The 24,961-nt window shown below is 32.2% G+C and overlaps 1 protein-coding gene across 2 annotated transcripts in view; it reads left to right on the top strand.

Annotated features, from left to right (window-relative positions):
- Positions 1-21,919, top strand: part of LOC128173066 (chitin synthase chs-2-like) — a 29,203-nt gene extending 7,284 nt beyond the window's left edge. Inside the window, exons 4-24 of one of the 2 annotated variants that reach the window (XM_052838798.1) lie at positions 689-1,593; positions 2,179-2,260; positions 2,341-2,468; positions 2,729-2,766; positions 3,194-3,272; positions 3,386-3,406; positions 3,807-3,845; positions 8,034-8,054; positions 8,383-8,524; positions 8,938-9,121; positions 10,515-10,709; positions 10,865-11,268; positions 12,182-12,346; positions 13,035-13,201; positions 13,291-13,319; positions 13,949-14,233; positions 15,221-15,469; positions 16,361-16,621; positions 17,257-17,505; positions 18,632-18,910; positions 19,990-21,919. In XM_052838798.1, the coding sequence (XP_052694758.1) occupies positions 689-1,593; positions 2,179-2,260; positions 2,341-2,468; positions 2,729-2,766; positions 3,194-3,272; positions 3,386-3,406; positions 3,807-3,845; positions 8,034-8,054; positions 8,383-8,524; positions 8,938-9,121; positions 10,515-10,709; positions 10,865-11,268; positions 12,182-12,346; positions 13,035-13,201; positions 13,291-13,319; positions 13,949-14,233; positions 15,221-15,469; positions 16,361-16,621; positions 17,257-17,505; positions 18,632-18,910; positions 19,990-20,408 (4,341 nt within the window). In that variant the 3' untranslated portion in view covers positions 20,409-21,919. Of the gene's footprint in view, positions 1-688; positions 1,594-2,152; positions 2,261-2,340; positions 2,469-2,728; positions 2,767-3,193; positions 3,273-3,385; positions 3,407-3,806; positions 3,846-8,033; positions 8,055-8,382; positions 8,525-8,937; positions 9,122-10,514; positions 10,710-10,864; positions 11,269-12,181; positions 12,347-13,034; positions 13,202-13,290; positions 13,320-13,948; positions 14,234-15,220; positions 15,470-16,360; positions 16,622-17,256; positions 17,506-18,631; positions 18,911-19,989 lie in introns of those variants that run through there. The other variant, XM_052838803.1, reaches the window with a different exon arrangement.
- Positions 21,920-24,961: the final 3,042 nt, after the last annotated feature.

Below are 24,961 nucleotides of genomic sequence, written 5' to 3'. Positions count from 1 at the left end.
ATGTGTTCTGTTATAAAAGACGGATTTGATTTTAATTGCCCTGTACATCTTATTCAAACCTTAGAACCGAATTTTTACTAGCGTTTTGCTTTTAACCACCGATTACTTAGCAGGTCAGACTCAGATTACACTAGTTTTCTCTCAAACTGTCAAACTGTTGTGTTCAGACAATCTGTCCTACTTAAATATAGCAATGCGTAAAACTTTTATCCATGTATTCATGTTTATAAAGTGACATATAAGTCCGATGGGCCGGGTGGTCTCTTCCTTATGTTATCATATAATATATATCTAAATAATTTTACGTCTCTGTAATTGTCTTTGAAACACGTCACTATTTATTAAGCATATTCGTACTTAATAATTTTAATTAGGATATGCTTTATTTCTTTTTCCATAATTATTTTTGCCTTGTTTGCCTAATTTGTTTATGATAATTTTTATATAAAGCCTAAGTACATCTTCCTTTAAAATCCTTCAATATAGAAGGATTTTAACTGAACTACTGATATACATGTATTATATGAATTATATAAATTATAAAGTATTCCAATTATTAAGTTTATCAACAAATTTCAAAATCAAAATTGATTGTTTAAACTTCATTTAGTATTGAAGTTCATAAAAATAAGTATGCAAACCAGGATATTTATTCCATTTGTAATCAAAATGAACATTTCTTTTGTAGATATCATTCAGCATTAAAGCAGCAATATGGACATTATTCATTTTTTGTTATTTACCAAGGGTTGACGCAGTGACAGGGTTTTCGACTGTAATACTTTTACAAACCATGTTAATTATGTCCCCCCAATTTATTAACAGACGCTTAGGTACAAAATATGACAACGTCATACGAATAATTGCTTGCATAGTGTGTTTTTCAATGTTTGTCGCTATCATTCTGATTCAGCTACTGAATAGCACAATGGGTACGGCGGATAAAGTAACAACATCTGTGGCATTTCTCAATATGTTGGTAGCAATCATAGAAGTGGCGGTGCCACTCTGTAATTGTATGAATAGAGTCGCGCCTTGTGCAAGTTATTTGTACGACCAAAGTACATCTAATGCGTTCAGAAAAGATAGGGGAAAGTTTCACATCGCAGTATCAATTGTTCAGTTGGGTGTAATAGTTTTATTTGCGGCCATTGCCTGTACTATATATTGTGAACAACCCTTTGGTATTTTCAAACCGACCATGAAATGTCGTTACGGAGACTATGACACTTATTTCACATGGGATGGAGACCCTACAGAACCAATCTTGTTTGCAGTTCTGATAATTTTGTTTTCGTTTGTCTGCTTGAAAATGTGTTACTACGCATGTGCCATCAACGTACAAGTGTACTGTTGTTATGTTCCTTTGCTTCTGAGCACAGTTCTGACATTAGTGCCGATGATATACTTCTCACTTTTTGAGACAACCATATTCGGTTACATAATATTGCCCAACAAGTTCAAAGAGGAAATTGAGATGTCAGTACAACTATCAATACCTGTTTCTGCAGCAGCTGTCGCTATTCTTTGCGTTTTACTACTGGTTTTTAATCATAGAAAAAACCTGGTAAAACGAATGGAAGAACAAGAAAGGTATTAAATATCTTAAAAATTGCAAGACTTAATGTTTTATTCACGCTTCAAAATACAATTGAGTGACATAATAAAGCCTTCATATATTGATATGGAACTAATTATCCAGAAATGATGGATTTCGAGAAATTTCATATAAAATAATTTAGATTGTAAGATACAACGGTCGGGAACAAACTTATAAAACGTCTTTATTTAAATTGACAATATTTCAGCAAATCTTCAAAATTGTAAGAAATGTCTAGAATGACCCCCCCCCAAAAAAAAAAACAACAAAAAAAAACAAAAAAAACAACCCCCCCCCCCAAAAAAAAAACCGAACAATAAACAAACAGCAATTGCGTACGATTTTACATTTGTTTGAGTTCTTTTGCGGGATATAACCTTTGATCGGTGCTTTGGTTTGGGATGGAATAAGATTTAATAAAAATGAAACACCGTGACATAACTAATAATTTGTGATGTATTTACTAGCAGATGTTAAACGTAGCATATTGTTATTTTCAACCCCCTCCGAAATAATATAAAAATATTAACAACTTAGAGTGACTTTCTTGAAATGATATTCTATTATTTTGATTGCAGATTCTTTCGCTATCCATATTTTCAATCAGTTGGAATAGGATTGTCCATACTTCAGAGTCGAGTATCTTACTTGAGCAACCTGGTATGTAGTACAAAATATAAAATTGAAAGTAGCTGTAATTTTAGATTTTTTATCAACTTATGTTAACGTTCCTGTATTAGGAAGATCAATATAGAACAGACAGTACTAGAAATGGAAACAATACAACAAAGAGGCATATATACGTCTGTTCTACGATGATGCGTGAACGTAAAAAAGAAATGAAGAAATTGGTGTCGTCAATATTACGGTAAGATGCAAGTACAGTCGTCTTATTTACTAACCATTTATTTACGGAAAATCAATGCTTTTTTCATATCTAGTCAAAAGCAGTGTTTTACCACGTGGAATTGTATCATAACTCGAGTGCATGGATGCAAGATATAAAGTAGACTTTCATTGCTTGAGAAATATTAATATGTTAAGCTCAACTTTTAAAACCTTAAAATATTTTTATAACGATAAAGCTAGCACAACACTTTAATTGAATGAATTGGTTTTTTATTTTAGACTACAAAGAAATTCTTCGGATGAATGTACGTATGAAGGTAGGTAAATTTTATTTTGAATAACTGTCGTTTGTAATGATGTCCAGGGATTAAAGTATCATTGAATGTGATTTTGCCGAAAGCTTTTTTGCCTCTTCTAAGGAAAATTCTTTCGATGTCTTGGTGAAAAGTTGACAGGGACCCCTCTATGTTAAAATAGGAATGTTTTTAGTTACCACAACATTGTAAATCATGTTGTTTTTACTTTTCAAAGTTACATACGCATGTAATTATTTCTTGACTTTTCAATTGCACATCGTTCTATTTAGTGTGAATGTTAAATGTATATTGGGTGTAGAGATATTTACAATCTTTTTCATTATATATCTACAAAATGTTCAAGTTCCTTCAAAATTGTGAAATGTCCTACAATATACATCGATTACCTAATTGATCATGCAAGGAAGGCTTTGATTTGATCTTTCAGCACATATAATCTTTGATGATGCTTTCAATGAAGAGCAGCCAAACGAATACGTCAAGCGCTTGGAAAAGGTGATAGAAAAGTATGTTAAACATATTCTCAATTTACGAAAAAATTGATGAACAAATTCATGGACTTGTTTTTTTTAATCGTCTTAGAATTCAAACAGATTCAACCACGTTATGTTTGTTTCAGAGATTTACAACAAAATGCAAGGTAATGCATCTTTCTTATACTTTTTTGTGTTCTCTTTGCTAGCTAACATAATCTGAAAGGCTAAAAGTCTATTCTTCTGTGTTTTTAATTCTGTAAATAATATTATTTTTTATTTTAAAACATACATCAGATCTACCTTAACATTAGGAAAAATTGAAAATAAAACTACCAACATTTCCACTTTAGGCTTAAAAAATCATACAAATACCGTAATTTATTTATTTATTGAGAGCAAATTATAGATTATAATGCATTGTAAGTGTTTTTATGTAAAATCATATAAATAAAATTGTCAATACCTTTATAATCAGCTATACAGATCAATTTGAATGCTAGAAATTTTGAAAGTTCAAACAATGTATAAGATATTTCTATCTTAACAGCAATATTTTTGTTTCAGCCAATCCCAACAAAATAATACAAATCAACAACAGAATAGGTAAAGACAAACTACTTGATTTTGTTTAATTTTTTTATTTACAATTAACTTTTTAACTTTGTTCACCATCATAAATAGAACTAGATCTCGTTACGAGTAACGATTAGGTCTTCCGCCCGATTTTATTTTCATATGATACGATGAAATATCGATATTCTCTGCCAAATCTGCGATCTTGGTGAATCTAGGTTTTTTGTCTCGAGACCGAAAACGGACGAACAAAAGAGGTTTATGAAAATAAAAGCTAGGTTTTTTTTATACATTTGTTTAGTGTACACTACTGTTAATCATGGAACACCAAAGATAATCAGTTAAACTTGTGAAAAAAATAAATTGTTTGAACTCTTCTGGTGAGTACCGGAAGTGACGGTTGACAAAAGAAAACCCGTTATATATATCTTCAATCGATTGTCTATCATTTATAAAAGTTTGTGTCTCAATCACTTACATTGACTAAAATCTCGCTGGTATCAATTTTGTAAAAAGGCTAGGTACGAAAGATATTTGAAATCTTGATTGTTTTCAAGTAATCTGTAATACAGTTTACGAGTGTCTTGGCCCCTCATTTAAGGGGCCAGTCCCTTTTTCTTGAGTTCAATCGAAAGGTCTCACGAATACTAACATTTTTTGTTCTTACACCCATCTAAAATTGTTGTTCATTTTTGAGATACAAATGATTGAACATTTTAGGGGCCAGCCCTCTAGATCCTTAATGGGGGCAGACTTTAGAGTTTTGATTAGTGGAATCGATTAGAATCATCAATGCAAACATTTTCTTTTCTACATTGCCTAACAAAATATGTCTCCTTCTCAAGATATATTGCATCAAAGTTTAAGTACTTTGGCCCCTTAAAATCCCTAATTACGTCATAAATGGGTGTGAAAATGATTTTACCTGATAAATATTGCTACAATCAACAACTTTGCTTCTATCTTGCATTACAAAATTTTGATCGTTTTTAAGTTATTTGTAATAGAGTTTACGAGTGTCTTGGCCCCTAATTTAAGGGGCCAGCCCCTTTTTCTTGATTTTGTTGGAAAGAACGTTTAATTATCTACTACTTTTGTTATATATGTCTTAACAAAATACCAACTGATAAAAAGATACAGATGAAAACGTATGAAAATTTTGAATGAAAATTCGTACTCAATTTTCGAGCCCAGGCGAGCTCCAAGAAATGGCGCCACTGGCGTAAAACAACATAATAGTGCACAACTTCAAACTATAGGCTACCTATCCTGAAAATTTCATAGTCATATCTCTGATAGTTTCTGAGATCAGCTCTGCACAAAATAGGTCGTGAAAATGTGCAAAATGGCCGATAAATCGGTACCGGAAGTGACGACAGAAAAAATCTCACAAATGTAAGAAGTTTACATCAAGTCCCATCTTCTGTGAAAAAATTATTGAAATCGGTCGAATAGTTTTCGAGAAATCGCGTGCACAAAATTTTTGGAAAAAAATAATAAGAAGAAGAAATCGTACGAAAACTATAAGGTCTTCCGTTGGAAACGGAAGACCTTAAAAATATGAAACATTTGGGATGAACTGATATAAAAATTTTCAATAATAATGTGAGCGTTATGTCTTCTCAACAATAGCACAGAAAAAAAACCAATTCTGATTGAAATCAAGTAATCCTGACAAAACCTCAAAACAAGATATTCATGTTTTATTTAGCTCGTGTTGCATGTAAATGGTACTTTTTGTGGTTAATATAGTCTTTATTAATTGATCGAAATCCTTTATAGATGACAGAATGACCATAAAAGGAAAACAAAAAAACCAGATTCCTTGAATGTTGGTGTGTTTGTTTTTTTGCGACAAGTTGTACTCGATTTAAATTTATTGTTAGTTTAATCTTGGCATCCTTATCTTAAAACGAACATAAGCAATTTATAAAAAGGTTTTTTCAACTTAAATTGTTTTTTGTCGTTTTTTGGTAAGACTTTAATTAACAAGCCGTGCAAAATTAAAACAAATCATGCATGATATACAATAAAGACAGTGGTCCTGGTTTCAATAGTGTTCTCAGGGTTGCTAAGTTAGATAAAAGAAGTCACCCAACTGAAAAGACAAGGAAATATGTTTATTCTTCCATGTAAACAAAACATTACTGAAAGAACGCTTAGAGCATTGAAATAAACCATGCACTAAGTGCTAGTATATTAAGGTGTCTCAATCCTCACGTTTTGATTTTATTGCGCAGATAATCATTATATTTTACTTTATTAAATAATCACAAAAATTATTATTTCATAACTACACAACATTCATAAAGAAATTTCATTTGAATTAAAAAAAACCAAACAAGTTTTGAGAGATCCTTTTTTTCGTGCTGAAGGTTGACAGAAACAAGCAATTTTATGAATTTTCAATATACCTTTCTTTTTATTATACTTTATTCATTGTTCAAATTTTTAACATTTGATAGGTTTGTAACATATTCTATAGGTTCTGTGTGACCTGCACAGAATTAAATCTTGAGGAAGTGATCGACGTTTAGCATAAAATAATGCAACTGTAAAGAAATATAAAGAAAATGTCTGAATTTTTTAAAGCCAAATTTTGCGAGAATTTTGCCTGTGAAGCCATGAGTCATTGACCCCCATGCTTTATTATTTTATTAAGGTCTTCCGTTTCCAACGGAAGACCTTATTGTTTTCGTACTGTTTCTTCTTATTATTTTTTTCCACAAATTTTGTGCACGCGATTTCTCAGAGACTATTCAGCCGATTTTGACCATTTTTCACAAATGATTGCCAGAGGTCATAATTCTAGACGTTTTTTGAAATTTGGAAATCGTCATTTCCGGTACCGAGTTACGGCGGATTTTCTATTTTTTACGACTTTTTTTGTGCAGAGCTGATCTCAGAAAGTATTAGAGATATGAATACGAAATTTTTAGGATAGGTAGTCTATAGTTTGAAGTTGTGCACTATTATATTGTTTTACGCCAGTGGCGCAATTTCCTTTAGCTCGCCTAGGCACGAAAATTGGGTACGAATTTTCATTCAAAATTTTCATACGTTTTGATCTGTATCTTTTTATCAGTTGATATTTTGTTAAGATATATATAACAGAAGTGGTAGATAATCATAAGTTCTTTCCAACGAAATCAAGAAAAGGGGCCGGCCCCTTTTTTTAGGGGCCAAGAGACTCGTAAACTCTATTACAAATAACCTAAAAACGATAAAGATATTGTAATCCATTATAGAAGCAAAGTTGTTGATAATACCAATATCTATTAGAAAAAATCATTGCCACGCCCATTTATTACCTAATTATGGAATTTTAGGGGCCAATGAACTTAAACTTTGACGCAATATAACTAGAGAAGTAGACATATTTTGTTAGACATCATAGAAGAGAAAATGTTTGAATTTATGAATTTAATCGATTCCACTTATCAAAACACGAATTTCTGTCCCCATTAAGGATCTAGAGGGCTGGCCCCTAAAATATTCAATCATTAGTATCTCAAAAACGATCAACAATTCTAGATAAGTTTAACAACAAAAAATGTTAGTATTCGTGAGACCTTTCAAATGAACTCAAGAAAAAAGGAATGGCCCCTTAAATTAGGGGCCAAGACACCCGTAAACTCTATTACACATACCTTGAAAACGATCAAGATTTTGTAATGCATTATAGAAACAAAGTTGTTAATCGTAACAATAACAGTTTGTAAAACTCATTTCAACACCCATTGATGACGTAATAAGGGTACTAAAATCTTAAATCTTTAATGTGCTTTATGTGAAAAACCAAAACTCTTTGTTAAGCATTTTAAAGGATATTGACAATCGTATACATTTTTTGAAATGGAGTGGCTGAAGGGACTTCTGAAATTTCATTGTTATTTTAAACGTATCGTTTAAAAATTGAACGGAAGACCTACTCGTTACTCGTAACGAGATTGTATCTAGTATATTATTATTATTTTATGTAAAAATGTTACTGAATAAATATCTAGGCAAACTTGTTTTATTTCATATTGTTACTATAATAGAAATTGTTTATTTTAAGTGCAAAAAGGTTACAAAAATATTTATGCAGCTTCATGCGAAATTTTTTCCTAATTCTTCTATTCAGTTGGATTATTGTGCATAACTAAAAACAATATCTGAAGAAAAAAAATTGTATATCTCGCCATTGGACAGCTACATATATTTTTTTTATTTCAGCCAATCTCAGCAAAATGATAGGTAAAAACCTATGATTTCCTTTTTTCTTTTAATTATGAATTTATATTTTTAAAATGGATATGAACATACAAGTAATTTTAATCAAATTTTAATCTGAACATTACAAGAAGAAAATTTGCAATTTGAAACTCATATACCTTCCAGTGACTCATTCATTGATAGAGGTTGTATGAATGTTTGACAAAGTCATTATGTTTTTGGCAATTAAACTATAACTTGTATAGGAATGATTGAAAATAATTACGTAATAAGAATTGTCAGAGTTTAATATTTATTGAGTGACAAAAACAAAGGCATTATAATTATGTATGCATTCTCCTTTTTGAAGCTGGTATCAAAAAATTGAATATCCTACACCTTACGGATGTAAATATGAATACTTAAAGAAGGAAGAGCAGGAATATACACCTTTAATATCTGTGCATTTAAAAAACAAGAACAAAATACGGATGAAGAAACGCTGGAGCCAGGTTTATAGCTATATACTATCTTTATACTATTCCTTCTCTTCTTTACTATGTATGTATGTATGTATGTATGTATGTATGTATGTATGTATGTATGTATGTATGTATGTATGTATGCATGTATGCATGCATGCATGCATGCAAGTATGCACATGTATGTATGCATATCAACATCTTAATTCTTATCAAACCTATAAACATTTTGAACTTTAATAGAAATATAATATAATATGATATAATATAATAAATATAATATAATACAATATAATAAATTATAATATAATATAACAATATAATATAATATAATATAATATAATATAAAATAATATAAAATGATATACAAACCAAATTTCATTTAAGTTATTGTGTGGTTCAAAGAAAAATGGGTGTATCACGTGTTTCCTGTTCGTTTGTAGGTCATGTACATGCTCTTTTTTCTGAGGTTCAAGCAAAAAAGGGAGGATTTAGACAATTGTTTTATTCTAACTCTTGATGGAGATGTCGATTTTGAACCAAAAGCAGTAGAACGTTTGAAAGAATTGTTAGACAGAGACAGTCATGTTGGCGCTGCATGTGGACGCATTTTTCCAGAAGGGATGGGTAAATTTATTATCATATAATTATGATCGTATTTAATGTGTTGATGTTGTATTTACTTCAGTATTACTGGAATTAAACTAGCTTTGACTTTCAGATAAAATTATTAACAAATCAATTAAACCCTCAGGTTTTCCTTTTTGGCAAAACTTTAACAAAATGTATAAAATACTTTTTTCAAGGATTAGTGTAAACATTATTGAAATATTTGTATTTTTTATGGCCATTGCACACAAGTTCTTAAGAATACTGTTCGTAAAATGCTTCATTGTTCACTTAAGGAGGTTGAATCCTGCAATCAAAAGTCTTAAAGTTTTTCTTTGAAGTATATTATTTAAATATACAATCAAACAGTTGACGAAAAAAAAATCTTTGAGTTGCTCCAGTTGTCAAATAGCTATTAAAACAATGAAAATATATTTTAAAGAATATTTTTTTTTTCGGCAAATTGTCATTTTTTTCGTCATAAACATCAACTAGACTATGACTCGTGCGGGCACGGGTTGACACTGCATATGATATCGGACATATACGAAATAGGCACATCGACACACCGTATTGTTGACATTTACAAAACCAAGTTTTAAGCCTACAATAATGTGACTGATTTCACTAAACTGCTTAGTTAGAATAATTTAATTATGTATCGGGACAGGCCTTCAGCACAGTTAAAATGCCTCCCATATACCTGCAATGTAACAAAAAATTGCAGAATCGCTCCGAAACGATTTTGGAGAAAATAAATGAAGCTGCATTGAAAATAACAGTAAAATTATTCATAACAAACCATTTTAAGGCTGTAAATACCTTTCATCTAAAACTTCATTTTATTTTAATGCAGAATTCAACACTTTTCAACAATATTTTTTACTCGTTTCAAATTTACACACAATGTTGACATTCGGAACTCTCAGGATTTTTCATATAAAATGCACTGAGTTAGAGTTAGAGCAAATTTTCAATGAAAATTTACACGTATTTGCATTATCGTTTCTGAGTTTATTCATGCAGGTGTGATATTGAGGAAATATAAACTAAAGAGCCTCCTTTGATTTATAGTGAAAATAATGCGTATGCGCAAGATTGTAAAATCCAAAAAAAATCCAGATGATTTCGGGATTTTTAAAAGAACTTTTCGTTGATTTTTAATAAGCGAAGCTTGTTTGAGAAAAAATAAAAACAAATTGGTAATCTTTTAGAACCAACGATGTTTGAACTATATAAAACAAGGGACAGTATTTTTTCGATTTCTCGGTATTAAAGCCCAAAAATTCGAGTCTATTATTTTGATATAGTAGTTTAGATGTGTACCATATCCATGTTACTTTTAAAGCAATAAACTTTTGAAAGAAATCGCTTATAATAAATCGTACTTCCTTTGTTTGAATATTTCCAGGCCCGATGATATGGTACCAAAAGTTTGAGTACGCGGCGAGTCATTGGCTGCAAAAGTCCACTGAACATGTGTATGGATGTTGTTTGTGCTCACCCGGCTGCTTCAGTCTTTTTCGTGGCAGTGCCCTTGACGAAGTGCTTGATACCTACACAAAGAAACCAAAAAAGGCCCTTCATCATATCCAATACGATCTCGGTATACCAGCTTCACTACCTACGCATAATGTATATGAAAAAATGAGTATAAAATTTATAAATGAAAAGAATTATTATATAGTTGACGTATTTATTATTTATTTCATATACCAGCTATTTTAATTTTTATTAAGTATGTATTGATATTTTTTCTAGGCGAGGATAGGTGGCTTTGCACTCTGTTATTAAAACAAGGATATAAGGTAGAATATATGTCTGCAGCTACTGCCAAAACATTTGCCCCACAGACATTTCTAGAATTTTGTAAACAAAGACGGCGCTGGACACCTTCAACGTTAGCAAACATTTTGGACGTCATATGGCTGAAAAGCAAGGAGGTTCGGCAAATGAACCCTTACATCAATAAACTTTATCTCCTTTATCAGACGTACCTGTTAGTGTCCTCTGTCGTCACTCCTGGGACCATCTTTCTGGTCATTGTCGGGGCGTTAGTCACAGCTTTTCCCGAATTGCCTCTGTGGGTGGCTCTCCTGTTGAATGTTATACCAATAGCAATCCTAATGATCATTTGTGTAATGACTGATAAGGACGAAATTCCTGTAAGTTAATTCCTTTGTGTTAATTGATGTTTATTTTCATGTACATTGTATATATAAATTAAAATTACTTTATTTTTAATATTATTTTAAAGCTAACATAATACTCGTTCGGTTTTCAGTTAAGCTGCCCTGAAACCTTAAGAGATTTTTTGATTACTTTATTTTCTGTCCGTCTGTCTGTAAAATGTTCATATTTCCGACTACCTTTGAAGAACTACCGCGCCAATTTCAACTAAGCTAGGTACAAAGCAATATTGGGTAAAGAAAATTCAATTTTTTTTAAATGAAGGGCAATGTATTTATTCAAGGGCACATATAAGTTAAAACTTAACTTAGGCATTCTCTGGGTGTAAATGTAAGTTTGTTTAAATCAAGATCCCGTGTTGGACAATCAATGGAGTTTTATATAGGAATATAGAGAAAACTAGTCATTAATATTCATGTTAAAAACCAAAAGGTCATAAAAACTGTTACATGTGTGGACGCACCCTGAGGAAGGTTAGAATCAACTTTGTTCATATTATGATTACTGGGGTTCATTTTTTTTTTTATAGGAAATGAATATATTTACTCTCAATTTACATCCAATGTCATAATTATGCAAGCATCTTGACATTTGTTAATTGCCCATTGCTTAGACCGTGGCCACCTCCCGATGTAGATTTATATTTCTTTAAGCAGGTGTTAACGTGAGGACATCTTTACTAAATATGTAATTATTCAGCTACAAAAGGACCCTATTATTTGACATGAGAATATCTATAGAAAATTTTGAAAATCTTTTCAACTTAAAGCTGATGACTAATATGACTAGTGTTGCTTAGGTTAGCGATGTAGCCTATTGGCGTCTGGTAACTGACATGTCAATTTGTACTTATCTTAATAAAGAACCAAGACCTTTTTATATTTACAGATTTACTACAGTGGTGTTTTGTCTACTGTATACAGTCTACTTATGATTGTTCTACTAATTGGGCTCATAATAGAGGCGAAGCAGAGTGATTTCTGCTCGATTTCAACTTTTTTCTTCGCATTTGTGGTTGGAGTGTTTTTTCTCTCTGCAATGCTTCATCCGACGGTAAAAAGAAGCCTTATGTAGCGTAACAATTTAATCAAAATTTTAACTTACACTCCAGTACCAAAAGTACGTCAATTAATGTTCTTTTCACTTTATATTTCATTGAAAACAAATGCATTTTCCAAAGAATTGTTATAATGTAACCCCTAATCAATTTTGAATTGATAACGTTGGAAATTCCCTAGCTATTTTTGTATCATATGATATCATTTTTCTCATATTATGTTCTTTATAATTATTTGATATTAACAATTCAAAGCAAGATTTTTCGGCTTGCATATTGCAAAAGATATATAGTTTAGATCTTAAAAGTATCAATTTGGTGTTTTTTTAAATAACAATATTACAAGTTAGTGGTCAAAAACTATTCCAATGTATGTTAAAAAGAAAACCTAGAATATACTGAAATCAATACATTTCTTCAAAAATGACAATACATAATACTAGAAAACCTTAAAAACATATAGGGGAAAAATGACATACTTTTGGCGCGTGAATGTATCCGTTTATATGTTTTTCTAAAGGGTTATTTTACATTTAGAAAAGAACATTAAAGTTAATTTTAAATCAAAAATATCATTTCAAGTTCAAAATATAGGCCACTAGCAAATTATTTGCATTTTGTATCCAATGAAATGAAAGTGTAATTATTTATAACTTTTCAAATTAAACTTTTTGTCTTCATTAGGAATTTAAATATATATGCTACGGAGCAATGTATTTCTTTGCCGTGCCGGCAGTGAGCATGATATTAGTCATATATATTCTTGGGAGCTTACACATACTGAGATGGGGCACGCGAGAAAAACGATCAGACTACGTCATTGATGACGACAAGTTATCTTTATTGGATAGGTATGTATTACTATAAATGAATTTCCATTCAAATTTAAATCTAAGATAAACAAATCTACCAAAACTAACTAATACCCATGTTTTTTTAGATGTTGTGGTCGACAGAGAGATGAAAGAGGTAAAAAATATTTCTCGTTATTGAAAATATCAAAAAGCTACAATTACATCATAACGGAAGCCTATTGTTGCTACGAGTGACAAATATTCCGGATAAGTATGTGGCGGTGTTAAGAAGAATAATGACCAAGTTAAGGGTCATTTAACGACGTTGACAAAGGTCAATTTTACCTGCAGTAAAAGGTTTCATCTATTCAAAATCAGCTTAGTTTACGTTAAGGTAAACGACTACTGTCGAGAAATGACCCCTTCACAAGTAGATAACCTAAATTTTTGTCTGACGCAAACTACCTTTTTTAGCTTTTAAGCTGTAAAGAACGTGAATAATCAGATTATTTAGCTCCGATATGAACAGTGTAACTATTTTAAAAAAAACCAATATCACTCGATGTGTTAATTTGTTGTGTTGGATGTTTATATATCTATGAAATAATTAAACTAAGAATAGTTAAAAAAAACCTACTTGGGTAATCTGCAGAGCAATTCGGTAAACATCCATTTTGTGTTTCTTAAATATATATGCAAGGGATTTTATTATGAATGTGGCAATTCTTTTTAATTGATATTTGATGATAAAAATGAAAATGCATAATTATATATTACAGACTTTAAGTTGTACATTCATTGTAGGTGCAGATGAGTTTTTGTTGCTTTGTAACGAGTCAAACTCCCCTGTCGGTAAAAAAATAGAAATTAGATGCAATCGGCGAGTGCCACCATATTGTAATGTTGTATGGAAAAAAGATGCGAGAGAGATCAACAACAATGACAGACGTATAGATATGGTTAACTATGGGTTTCCTAAACTCGTTATCAACAATGCAAAGAGCAGTGACTCGGGATCCTACACTTGTGACGTCACTCAGATATCTGGTGGTCAAATCGAATTCAAACCTTGTAATGTGGCTATTAAGGGTAATTAACTGCTTATTGTTTAATTTTTACGATTTTTTGTGCATTAAAGCGATCTACATTTTTTAGACCGCGTAAATAATTCCAGCCAAGTTTATATATTTTTGGCAACTATTAATTTTGTTCTTTTCAATTTTATGCTTTTCGGTTGAAAATGAGACCATTTAACATTTAAAAAATAATTAAATTGTTTAAAATTCAAATTGATTTATTACCTTAAAAATTTATTTAAGGAAAGGCTTCTTAAAAGTTCATATCCTAATGAACTTTTTTAAAAGTTGTTGTTTATTACTAAGAGCAAATTGTTCAGAATTATTAGAATAAACATATTTAATGTTAACAATAATGCAATCGTCAAGCGGTAAGTTTGAATTATCGAGGCCGGATCTAATTTGTTCTGTTCTAGATTTTTTAAATAAAATTTTGTTTTTGAATGTTGACTGATATATAATAATTATTTCAAGATAAAAAATTAGATATTTACCGCATCGTTTCTATTTGGGATCATCTCAAAGTTTGTAGATTTTTAACATTGGACCCAATGGTATTTTGCTTCAAATGAATCAATTTGCACATTTTTTACATTGGTTTTAAACTTTGGCCCAAGGGTTTATTATTCTGTTTCACCTATAAAAGTTATTAAAAAAAACCATTTTTATTACCTCTTGGTTTGTTATAGGGGGTAGCCTATATCAATTTTGTGAATGCAAAATTCCTCAGAAAAATTCCTCACATATCAAGGGTCGTATATATAAAATATGTGGTTACGTTACTGTCTTGAAATAATATTATACTACTTTTAAGCGAGGTTAAAAAAAGGTAAAAAAAAGGTAACAGAGGGCTAAGCTTGCTAAACTCTCTTTAAGTTTTTGACCCGAGCTAAGATATAACTTAAGGTATACTGTAGGATATAGGTTGATATACGAAATCATATTGACAAAATATTATAAAAATTTTGACTATATATATGCTTCCACCTATTTTCTATAGGCAAAAAAGGCAAAGAAGCTGTTCGATTATCAACCAACTCCGGAACTAACACAATAGTAGAGGGTCATGATGACGAGATAGTGTGCAAGATATCGGAGAATATAGATAACGAAACCATATGGAAGAAGGACAGCACGATAATATCCGTGGAAGATAACAAATATCCCATTAAAGATGCAACGAAATCCATGGCAGGAACATATTCGTGTGAAGTGAAATTCAAGCTATCTGAGGATTCAATTACCATAGGTACCAATTTAATCGCCGTTTGATAGTTTGTCAAATTGTTTTCAGATTCAATTTATATCTTTACATTCAATCCAATTAAAAATTGTTTTAGCGTATAAATGTGTTTTATCCGCTTTGACGAACAAAACTATATATTCCGTATATTTTGTATAAGACAACTTTTGTACTGCCTTCCGGTTGTATTTGCTAAATTAACTAGCTTCATTTTATCAACCACGACATCTAAGTACACAGAGGAAAGCGCGCCTCCTGATATGCGCACTGAGTTACTTGAGTGGTGTGTGTGTGGTAAAATGCTACAACAAATATAAATTAAAATGCAAATAAATGAATACAAAGTAAAAAATCCAGTTTGTCAACAAATTCGAAACATAGTTCAGCACGCTAAACATAGAAAGAAACATAACAAAAGTTAATCACTGGACAGTTAAGAGACTTTTACAAGAGTAAATTTGTATGCGTAAAATACTGCTAATTGGTCAGATTCACACAGGAAACCACAAAGTTCCGTAATTAAGACAAATATCAAAATGCAGGCTTTAACCAACGTAAGTAAACAAAGCGGAGCAAAATTTAACTTTAACGTAAACAGCAGACACGACTAATGGACTAATGGTCAGATACCGAATTCAAGCGTGAGAACACATTAGTCATAAAAACAACAGAAACACTAGACGTGCTTAATTGCACAAAGTTTGATACATTTGTAAATGTTACTAAAATATGAAGACTACAGGTTCTTAATGATATTAACAAAACGCAGGGCATTACAGCTTCTCCAATCAAACCAATGGAAGTTAAATCAAATTATCATTATGATTTTTCAATTAGAAACAGCATTTTATCTAATATTTATGATTCATGATAAATACTTTTATTCTTGTTAAACAGGAAAATCAAAAGTGGAAAAAGAAGGACATTACATAACCTTTAAACCAAGAGACAGTCAACAAGGAGAAGGGTCGAATGACATTTCTGTGGTATGGAAAATTGATGACAAAACAACTGAACACTTTGGAAATTCTGTGGAAATCGATGAGGAAACCAATTTAAAAATTGACATAGACAACTGGAACACGGATAAATTCAATGTGTCTCGCACTGTAAAAAACAAAAGGATTAATATAACGGACAAGTTTGAAATTTGTAAACGTGAGTACTGATATTTGAAGCCGAAATTAACTGTATTATGAAATTACACAGTACACAATGGAAATTGAAAAAAAGGATGACTATAAAATACTAACAAGAAAATTTGAGAATTAAATTCAGATTTATAAGACTATCATTAAGGCAAAAATGAAGTTGATGACTAATTTGAAAGATGCGCATAAATTACCACTAAATGAAGAATATAATAGGGATTGATTTTTTCATTAATATTTAAGTGCAAGTTTAAAAAAAGAATTCGAATAGCTAGCTATAAAACTTGATTTACTGAATGGAAAATATTGAAAATACATATTAAACTTTTGTGGCATGTCTTTTTGATAAGGTTAACTCTTTTACAAAGCAATGTAGCAATTAAACTGTGTCTTATTCAGCACAAGAGAGATTTATTGAAAAATGTCAAATCATAAATGAAAACTAAGCAATCTTTAAAACACTGACTACCGGTAATCTTTCTTTTGATGACAGAGACAGTTTAAGCTAGGGTTAACTTTAACCCTACTATTTGATTTGTTTTAGAAAACAGAATTAAACTTTAAATGTTGCTTAGTATTTTAATTAATACTCAATACTTTGATAACTACAATGTACTACAATTACTCACATTTTCTCTTCAGAAAATGGAAAGTTTAAAATAACAGAGAAAAGTTATAAGAGGATCTTAAAGAGTTTGAGAAATGTTCTAATAGACTCTGAAATAACATGGAAAGAAAATGATACAAATATTGACGACATTCAAGAGGCAGTAGTTAAGCAGAAAAAGAAGACGGGGAATATTACTATAACAGATCCAAAAAAGGAAAATTGCACGTACACGTGTGCTATAAAGCACCAACCAAAGTCTGACAGCATTGCAATTGAAATAGGTATTTTTTTTACTTTAAAATTGAACTTCTTAAGATTGAACTTCAAAAAAGAGAGAGTACGGCGCATTTTATTAAAAATCGATTTGAAAAAAAATATCCCGATCGGGTTCGGTATTTTTGTACTTCTTTTAAATGAGCAGACTTTCAAAAATAACAATTTTTTTGACATAAAATCAATCTAATTATTTAATTAAAATTAAAAATTAATAATAACTTACAAATATATGCATCGCAATGTCTTACGTGGTTCTGCTTCTATACTATTTTGCATGCGTATTTACTATAAACAAAACATGTGAAGGGCTTGAAAAGATTCTCTCGTACAGGTTTGTTGATAGAAATATGTATTTTCTATTTCACGCAGGTAATTAATGTTCATAGTTTTTTAAAACAATAAAAACTGGGTTTTTTGTAAGCATGTATTTTGCTTTTTTATCATAGGAGTTGATACAACCTCAATTCATTTTTAAGTGATGTCCAGTAATGAGGGATAATTTGATATATTTATCTATTTTCATTTTAAAATGAACCTTGTAAACCATTAATAATAAATCGAGAAAGTGATGATGTGCTCCGTATGGGAGTCCCTTTTTACTTGTATTCCATGATGACCGTTGTCGGGCGAAGATCTTGTAGTTTTCAGCTGGTGTCAATTACAGTACTGTTTATCAAAATGTAAGTGGTATGAATAAACGATATAAGATTAATCCGCTTTGTACGACCCTTTAACTTTCGGAAGCTCATAATTACATTAATTATGTATAAGAAAGGGATTTGTATGTTCTTCAACTGTCAAAATCAACGTTATTTCTTTTTCCTAACGATACAATGGGTAAATCTTAAGTTAAATACAGATTTTTTTTCAAGCTGTGCTGTTTCTTTTTTATTAAATTTGAAACGCAACTCCATTTATTAAATTTCTTTTTAATAACAAGAAATATTAACAATTATAATCATAGCTTTAATTCAAAAACTGTATTTAAGCTATATAAATTTGAATTTCATCGAATCCTCGTGGTGTAATGTAAATCAAAGATAATTATGAAAAACGCATTATGTATGTTACAATCTAATTTTATCTAATTTGATGAATGTTGAAGAATCTCATTTTCTTGTTTACTTTCAGTCAAGCCCTCGCTTATAATGGAGGGTCCTGATCTTATATTGTTAGACTTAAACAATTCTGAGCCAAACAATGGTGCTATAAAAGAAATTACATGCAAAACTACCGCAAAAAAATTGAAAGACGTGAAATGGAAGAAAGATAATGCAGAAATCAACACCGAAGACCAAAACCAAAGCCTTTCTCTGAAAATTGAGAATGCAAACCGAAAACACGCTGGGAGATATACATGCAGAATAGAAACTTCAACGGGGACTGTATTAGAAGCATCGAAGTCTATAGGTAAAATACATTTATTTTTATAATCCTATCATATATAAGCAACATTCGTTATATGATATAAAGCCAATCGGATGACGAGTTACAAATAAGTAGAATTGTTCAAGTACAACCAAATAGTCAAATCAAAAAAGAAAAACAATCGCTTGTGAGGCATCTCACTTTCCAGGTTTTAAAAACATTGTGCACATGATATTCAAAATGAGAATGATAATATTTATTCTATTAACACAGAAAGATTATTGTTTTTGTAGTTACACAACATTCATAAAGAAAACACATTTGAATTCATTAAACAAACAATTTTTGGGAAATTTATTCCCTGCGGAGGGGTTTTTAGACGAGAATGACATAAACCAAGCGATTTTTAAAAATTTCAATAAATATTTCTTTTTCTTATACTTTATCTATATCGTGCTTTTAACATATTCTGTAGGTTTTGTTTAACATTCACGAAAGAAAATCTTACAAGTGTGATAGACGTTTAGCAGAAAATCATGCAAATATAAAAAAAACATTCTGAATTTATTTTCTTTAACCAGATTTTGCAAGAATTTAACCTTTAAAACCCTATATATAAAATTGAACACTGGAACTCTATCTTCAATAATGTCAAAATAACATTGAGTACCATTGAGCCAAACTGGTTTAATCTTTAAAAATTCTTGATGTTCAACAAGTTTTATTTCAATTTAAATTTTTACTATAAATGAAATTGTCAATTATTTGTAATTTAGGTGCAAAAAGGTCACGAAAGCAATTTTCAGCTTCATACAGATTATCTTTTCTTTATTCAATCTAATCATTGTGCAGAATTAAAAAGCAATAGTTGAGGAAATAATTTTGCTTAGAAAATACTGACAACAAATGCCAAACGGCTGAAATTACATTTAAGGTACAAAAAGATCAAATTAAATGCGTCAAAACTTAGATAGACGAACACTGAACCTTCTTTTCTTTGTATTTTAAAGTATGTTTTTGTATAAATATTTCAATGATATACTTGTTAAAATTTTTTTATGCAACGACATTGAGGAGTCAGATACCTCACATTATTTATCTTATCTTAAATTCCATTCAAGGATGTGAGTTAGATTTTAATGAGACAGAAGAATGGCATAAGTTGATAAAAGAATATTTATCTCCGGACGAAGAAAGCTTCGAAAAACAGAAAGAAGTCCATGAACTGATGCTATCACTTAGAAACAACGTGTACTTCCTCTTTTTTCTCATTAACGCCCTTTTTGTAACGTCAATTTTTATGATGACCCAAGTTAACGAATTCAAAGGAAATATCCAAATTTCTATACCGTGTCCAAATAAAGATGGAATGTTTGAAGTGGAACCAATATCCATGATTTTCATTTTCACTTTTGGACTGACTTTACTTCTTCAACTGATTGGGATGGTGATTCATCGTTTTAACACCTTTCTTCACCTTGCTTACGACATATTTTCTCACAAAGGTGTCAGTCAAACAGCTCAACATGAAAATGCTTGAGAATTCAACTTGTTCTGAATATCTTAGGATGATAAAACTCATTCTTTGATTCTTTATCCACTAGAAATCATTCTCAATTTACTATTGTCAACATCATTATGAACAAGAAGCAGTTGAAGATGCAACGATAAAAAGGAGTGTATATAGTTACCTTTCACATCTCATGTATATAGTTATATAAATATAATATCAATATCACCGATAATTGTAGATAATTTGAGAGTGAATGAAAGAGTCATCATTAGAATGAATAATGACTTATTGTAGAAATAAGAAGAGGTAATGTATCGGCCATGATAAAAAAAACATAATATTTTTGTGCTTAAACTAGTACATGTAAATTCCAGTGCTACAAGACATATTCTGTAACTGCCAATAGAAAAAAGATTCAGTACATTTATTGATACTTTAATGTACCGTGTGAGGTGAATAAGGTGCTTGGTGTCTAAAATATGTTCATTATTTTGTTTGAAATGACCCAGGCAATATATGATATTTATTTAATCACGTGACCAAACCGAATTGATATCCCCATCAAAGAATGATTTCTTATACAATACTATAATCATTGTCAAACATTATGGTATAAAAACTCACAGCGTTAAAAATATATGAATAATGTTCATAAAACAATAAATTAAAACTATCATTATCTTGAGTATGATAAATGGGCAGCGCTTTATTGAATCTGTTCTAAATGAATGACCTTGATCAATACACTATGTATACGTTAAATGCGTATTCACTTCATTACACTGCAAACTTTGTATTAAAAAATAATTATGTAATAATAAATATGGTGTATGTTCTTTATACGTTAATAAATGAATCGCACTGTGGAATTCAGACGTTAAACAAAATTATAAGATGTTTTACCAAGTAATTTATAAAACGCAGAGATTTGTGTGAACATTATTAGAGGCCAATTGGAGTTCTGTTGTGTTGTTGTAGTTTTGTTGTTCTCATTGGTACCATTAACCACCATTGCTATGTATTTATTACTTTTCTTCCTTTTGAACATAGCCATAATATTCTGCAAGTAAATCATTTTCTTTATGTTTAGACCAACTGTGTGCCTATATATCTTTATTCATGTTGATGATAGTTTTTTCAAACAAAACCTTAAAAGCCGTATTACTTTCTATATCATTTTACATTTTGTTGTATCCACAATGTAGCTATAATAGATAAATATATTTACGTGTGTTAAATTCTTTGTTTGATTTCCTTTTATGTAATCTTTTTTTAAATCTCAATTAGTCATTTTATGAATGCATTTAAACAACATGTACTTTGCAAAGCAGTTTTCAAATCATTGCCTCTGCATTCTTTGTACCTTTTTATATACATTTATATGCAACCTGTTTTTGCCACTGCCCTAATCCCGAGAACACTTTGTTCAAATACTGAGTAAACGTCAAGGGTTTATGTGCCAGATTGTATAAAATCGATTATAAATATGTAACTCGTGTGTTTGTCTTCAGGAGATATTGGTATTTCTAATAAATATAGGTTGAAACTTGAATCACAGTCCTTTCTTTTAATTGCAAATTGTCCAGTTGTGTTTAGTAATGGAAGCACGTTTGTACAGTTTATCTTGCGCCAATCAGTACACACCGAACTCCGGAGTATTAGCACAACACGTTTATTCAGAAAATGGCGGTGAACATAAGCAATACACAAAAAGGGGAAATATAGAATGTCGAGCCCGACTTATAAACATAACATAAATACTGGCGTGATCTTTTTTTTTTTTTTTTTTTTTTTTTTTTTTTTTTTTTTTTTTTGACATAGAGATAAATGGTTATCATAAGGTAGACTACCTTCAAACCATAGGGGATTATTCTGCCCCTTACAAAAAAAACTGATACAAAAAAACTAGTAAAGTTCATAGTCCTGTAAATATGAGGGTAAGGTTTTCTGTCTGACTGGACGAGATGGTACTGCTTTGGTAGCGACATGTGGGAGAGTTTGTGAGAGAGTGTGCTGATCAAGTACATCAGGAGTGTGGTTGTCAGAATGAAGATCAGGAGTGACTCCGTCGTCCCTTACTTCTGGGTAGATATCCTCCTCTGGGGGTAAGCGTATCTCATCAGGTATATCTGGAAGGCGGGGAGGTTGGGGCTCTTCAGGAGTCCGTGGAAGATTTTCATCCTCTTCCTCTGAGGAGTATGACGCAATGTTAGCAAGATGTTCGGAATAGAGGCTTGAAGAGATGGCACAAGGAACCTTGTAACATTCATTCTTTCTTACACGATAAGATGCTTTTCTCAGCTGATTACCCTTAAACTTGCGCACGTTACACCAAGATTGGTCACAAGAAACCACGAGGTATCTATCGCGTCCTTGTGTTTTGTTGCGATCACTGTATAAGTACACCAGATCCCCGACATGGATTTCTGGTTCTGGTCTGAACCCAGATAAAGGAGTTTTACTGGCTTCACTGTGTGCATGGTTTTCAATGCGGTTTGAATGCTGTTGTTCGATGAGTTGTCTGTCCTTTATTGGTAGCTGCATATTGCTGAACTGATCCCTCTGGGTCAACATTTCTCGTGCAGAGAGACCACGGTTTCGTATGCGAGAGTTGAGCGTGGCAACGGAAAGAGTCAATAGCAATGGCGTTATGAAGCCTGGCATAGGATCCTGGCGAAGGATTTCTTCTTGTAGTTCTTGGATGGCTCTTTCTGCGACAGGATTCTTGTTTTTATTTTTGATGCGACCAATTTCAATCATTATGCGATGCTTCCTGAGCAGAGGGTCATCAACAAGAGACTGGAATCCTGGTGCGGGGTCTGTACGAACGACAGCATTTGGGCCATCTAGGGGGCGGAGTTCAATGCACAGACGAAGGAGGCCATCTCGGAGAGAATCTTTTCTTTCGTTGTCGATAATGATGGCAGATGTATATGAAGTAACGCATTCACGCAGGACTAAGATGAATTGCCTTTCTCGTCGCATTACATCTGCAGCGAATGAGACGCCTATGGCGACTTGGGGCTCTGATGTTGTCTGTTCTGTTGCTGTGTGTGTCGCTTTACGTAAAGCAGCACAATGGAAGCAGTTTTCGGAGACTATTTCAACAGCTTTATCCATGTCTAAGGCAAAGAAATATCTGTTTAACACTGTGCGGAGCTGGTGACACGATGGGTGGTTCAGCTGAACGTGTAATGAAGTTAGTATGCCATGTAGGACGTTTCTTGTGACAATAATACAGTCACGTGTAGGAGAAAATGGCGAGTCTCTTTTTACAACAAGGAGGCCATCATGTGCAATAGTGGCTACTTGTAGGTATCGTTTGACGTCGCGAATGTTGTTTAATTTCTTCGATGGTCTGGTACCCTGCTTTAAGTGAGCACAAACACGACGCAAGTCTGGGCATTCAGTTTGAATAGCTAGCCAAGTGGATCGTCCAGTAAAAGGGAGCTTGGAGGTACCATTAAGGACTTCATCGATGGAAGTTTGGCGCACCACACTATCTTCGGATTCCCGAATGAATGCGCATAGTTGGCAGTTTGCTTCGACACAGTCCGGAGCATTACGACTTGCAAAATCAGATGGTAAGATTGCGGCACCTTTCACGTGGCGTATAGATAGTTGATACCGACTGATCACGGAGAGAAATGTGGAAACTCGAGGACTGACAGAGAATTCACCTCGACACAGTTTTTCAAATGCCATGACACATGGTTTGCTGTCTGTTAGAATGCACACTCTGTTGCTGGACTGTATGATGTAAGGACTGAAGTGTTTTACGGCAATGGCTATGGAAAGTGCCTCTATTTCACAGGGGATCCATGAGGCTTGTCTTCCTCTGAGCTTCGCACTGAAGAATCCACAGAGAAGTAGCTTGTTATCTCTAGTAGCATATAATGTAGCACCTACTCCATGGTTTTTAACTGCACCATCAGTAACAATCCACAGTATGTCGTTTGGGCGTGGTAGGTGAATTGTTTCATGGGAGGAAACAGCGTCTTGTACGGTTTTGAAGTTTGCTAGTAATTCGTCGGTCCATCTGACATTATTTGTTGAATCCTGTCCAGCGATCGCATCATCTAATGGGGCAATGAGAGAAGCACAGCCAGGGACGACTCGACTAAGAACCTTCACAGCACCTATGAATGACTTCAGTCCAGAGACTTTCTCAGGAGGGCAGCAACTAGATAATGTTGCTATCCTGTGAGGGCTTGCTTTGAGTTTGCCCATTTCCCATACCCATCCGAGAATGTTGGTTGTTTTTGGAGCTATGATGGTTTTGGTTGGTGACAGTTTCAGATTGCATTTTTGAAGGGCGGCAAGGACTCTTGTCCAATTATTTAGGAGGTCCTCAGGTGAGTTGCCGCCGCAGTACAAGTCGTCAGCTAGTTTCACAACAACGCCTTCCTCTAGTAAGTCTCCGAGTACGCGGCACATTAATTCTTCGAGCGCGGTCTCTGATCCAGGCATGCCCATGGCCGATCTGGTATACACGCGCACTCCTCGAAACGGTGTCACAACACCACAGTACTTCATAGATGATTTGGACAATGGGATTTGGTAGAAGGATTTTGTTAGAT

This window comes from Crassostrea angulata, chromosome 1, assembly GCF_025612915.1.
Source record: "Crassostrea angulata isolate pt1a10 chromosome 1, ASM2561291v2, whole genome shotgun sequence".
Taxonomy (NCBI): domain Eukaryota; kingdom Metazoa; phylum Mollusca; class Bivalvia; order Ostreida; family Ostreidae; genus Magallana; species Magallana angulata.
This window is presented reverse-complemented; position numbering and strand designations above follow the sequence as displayed.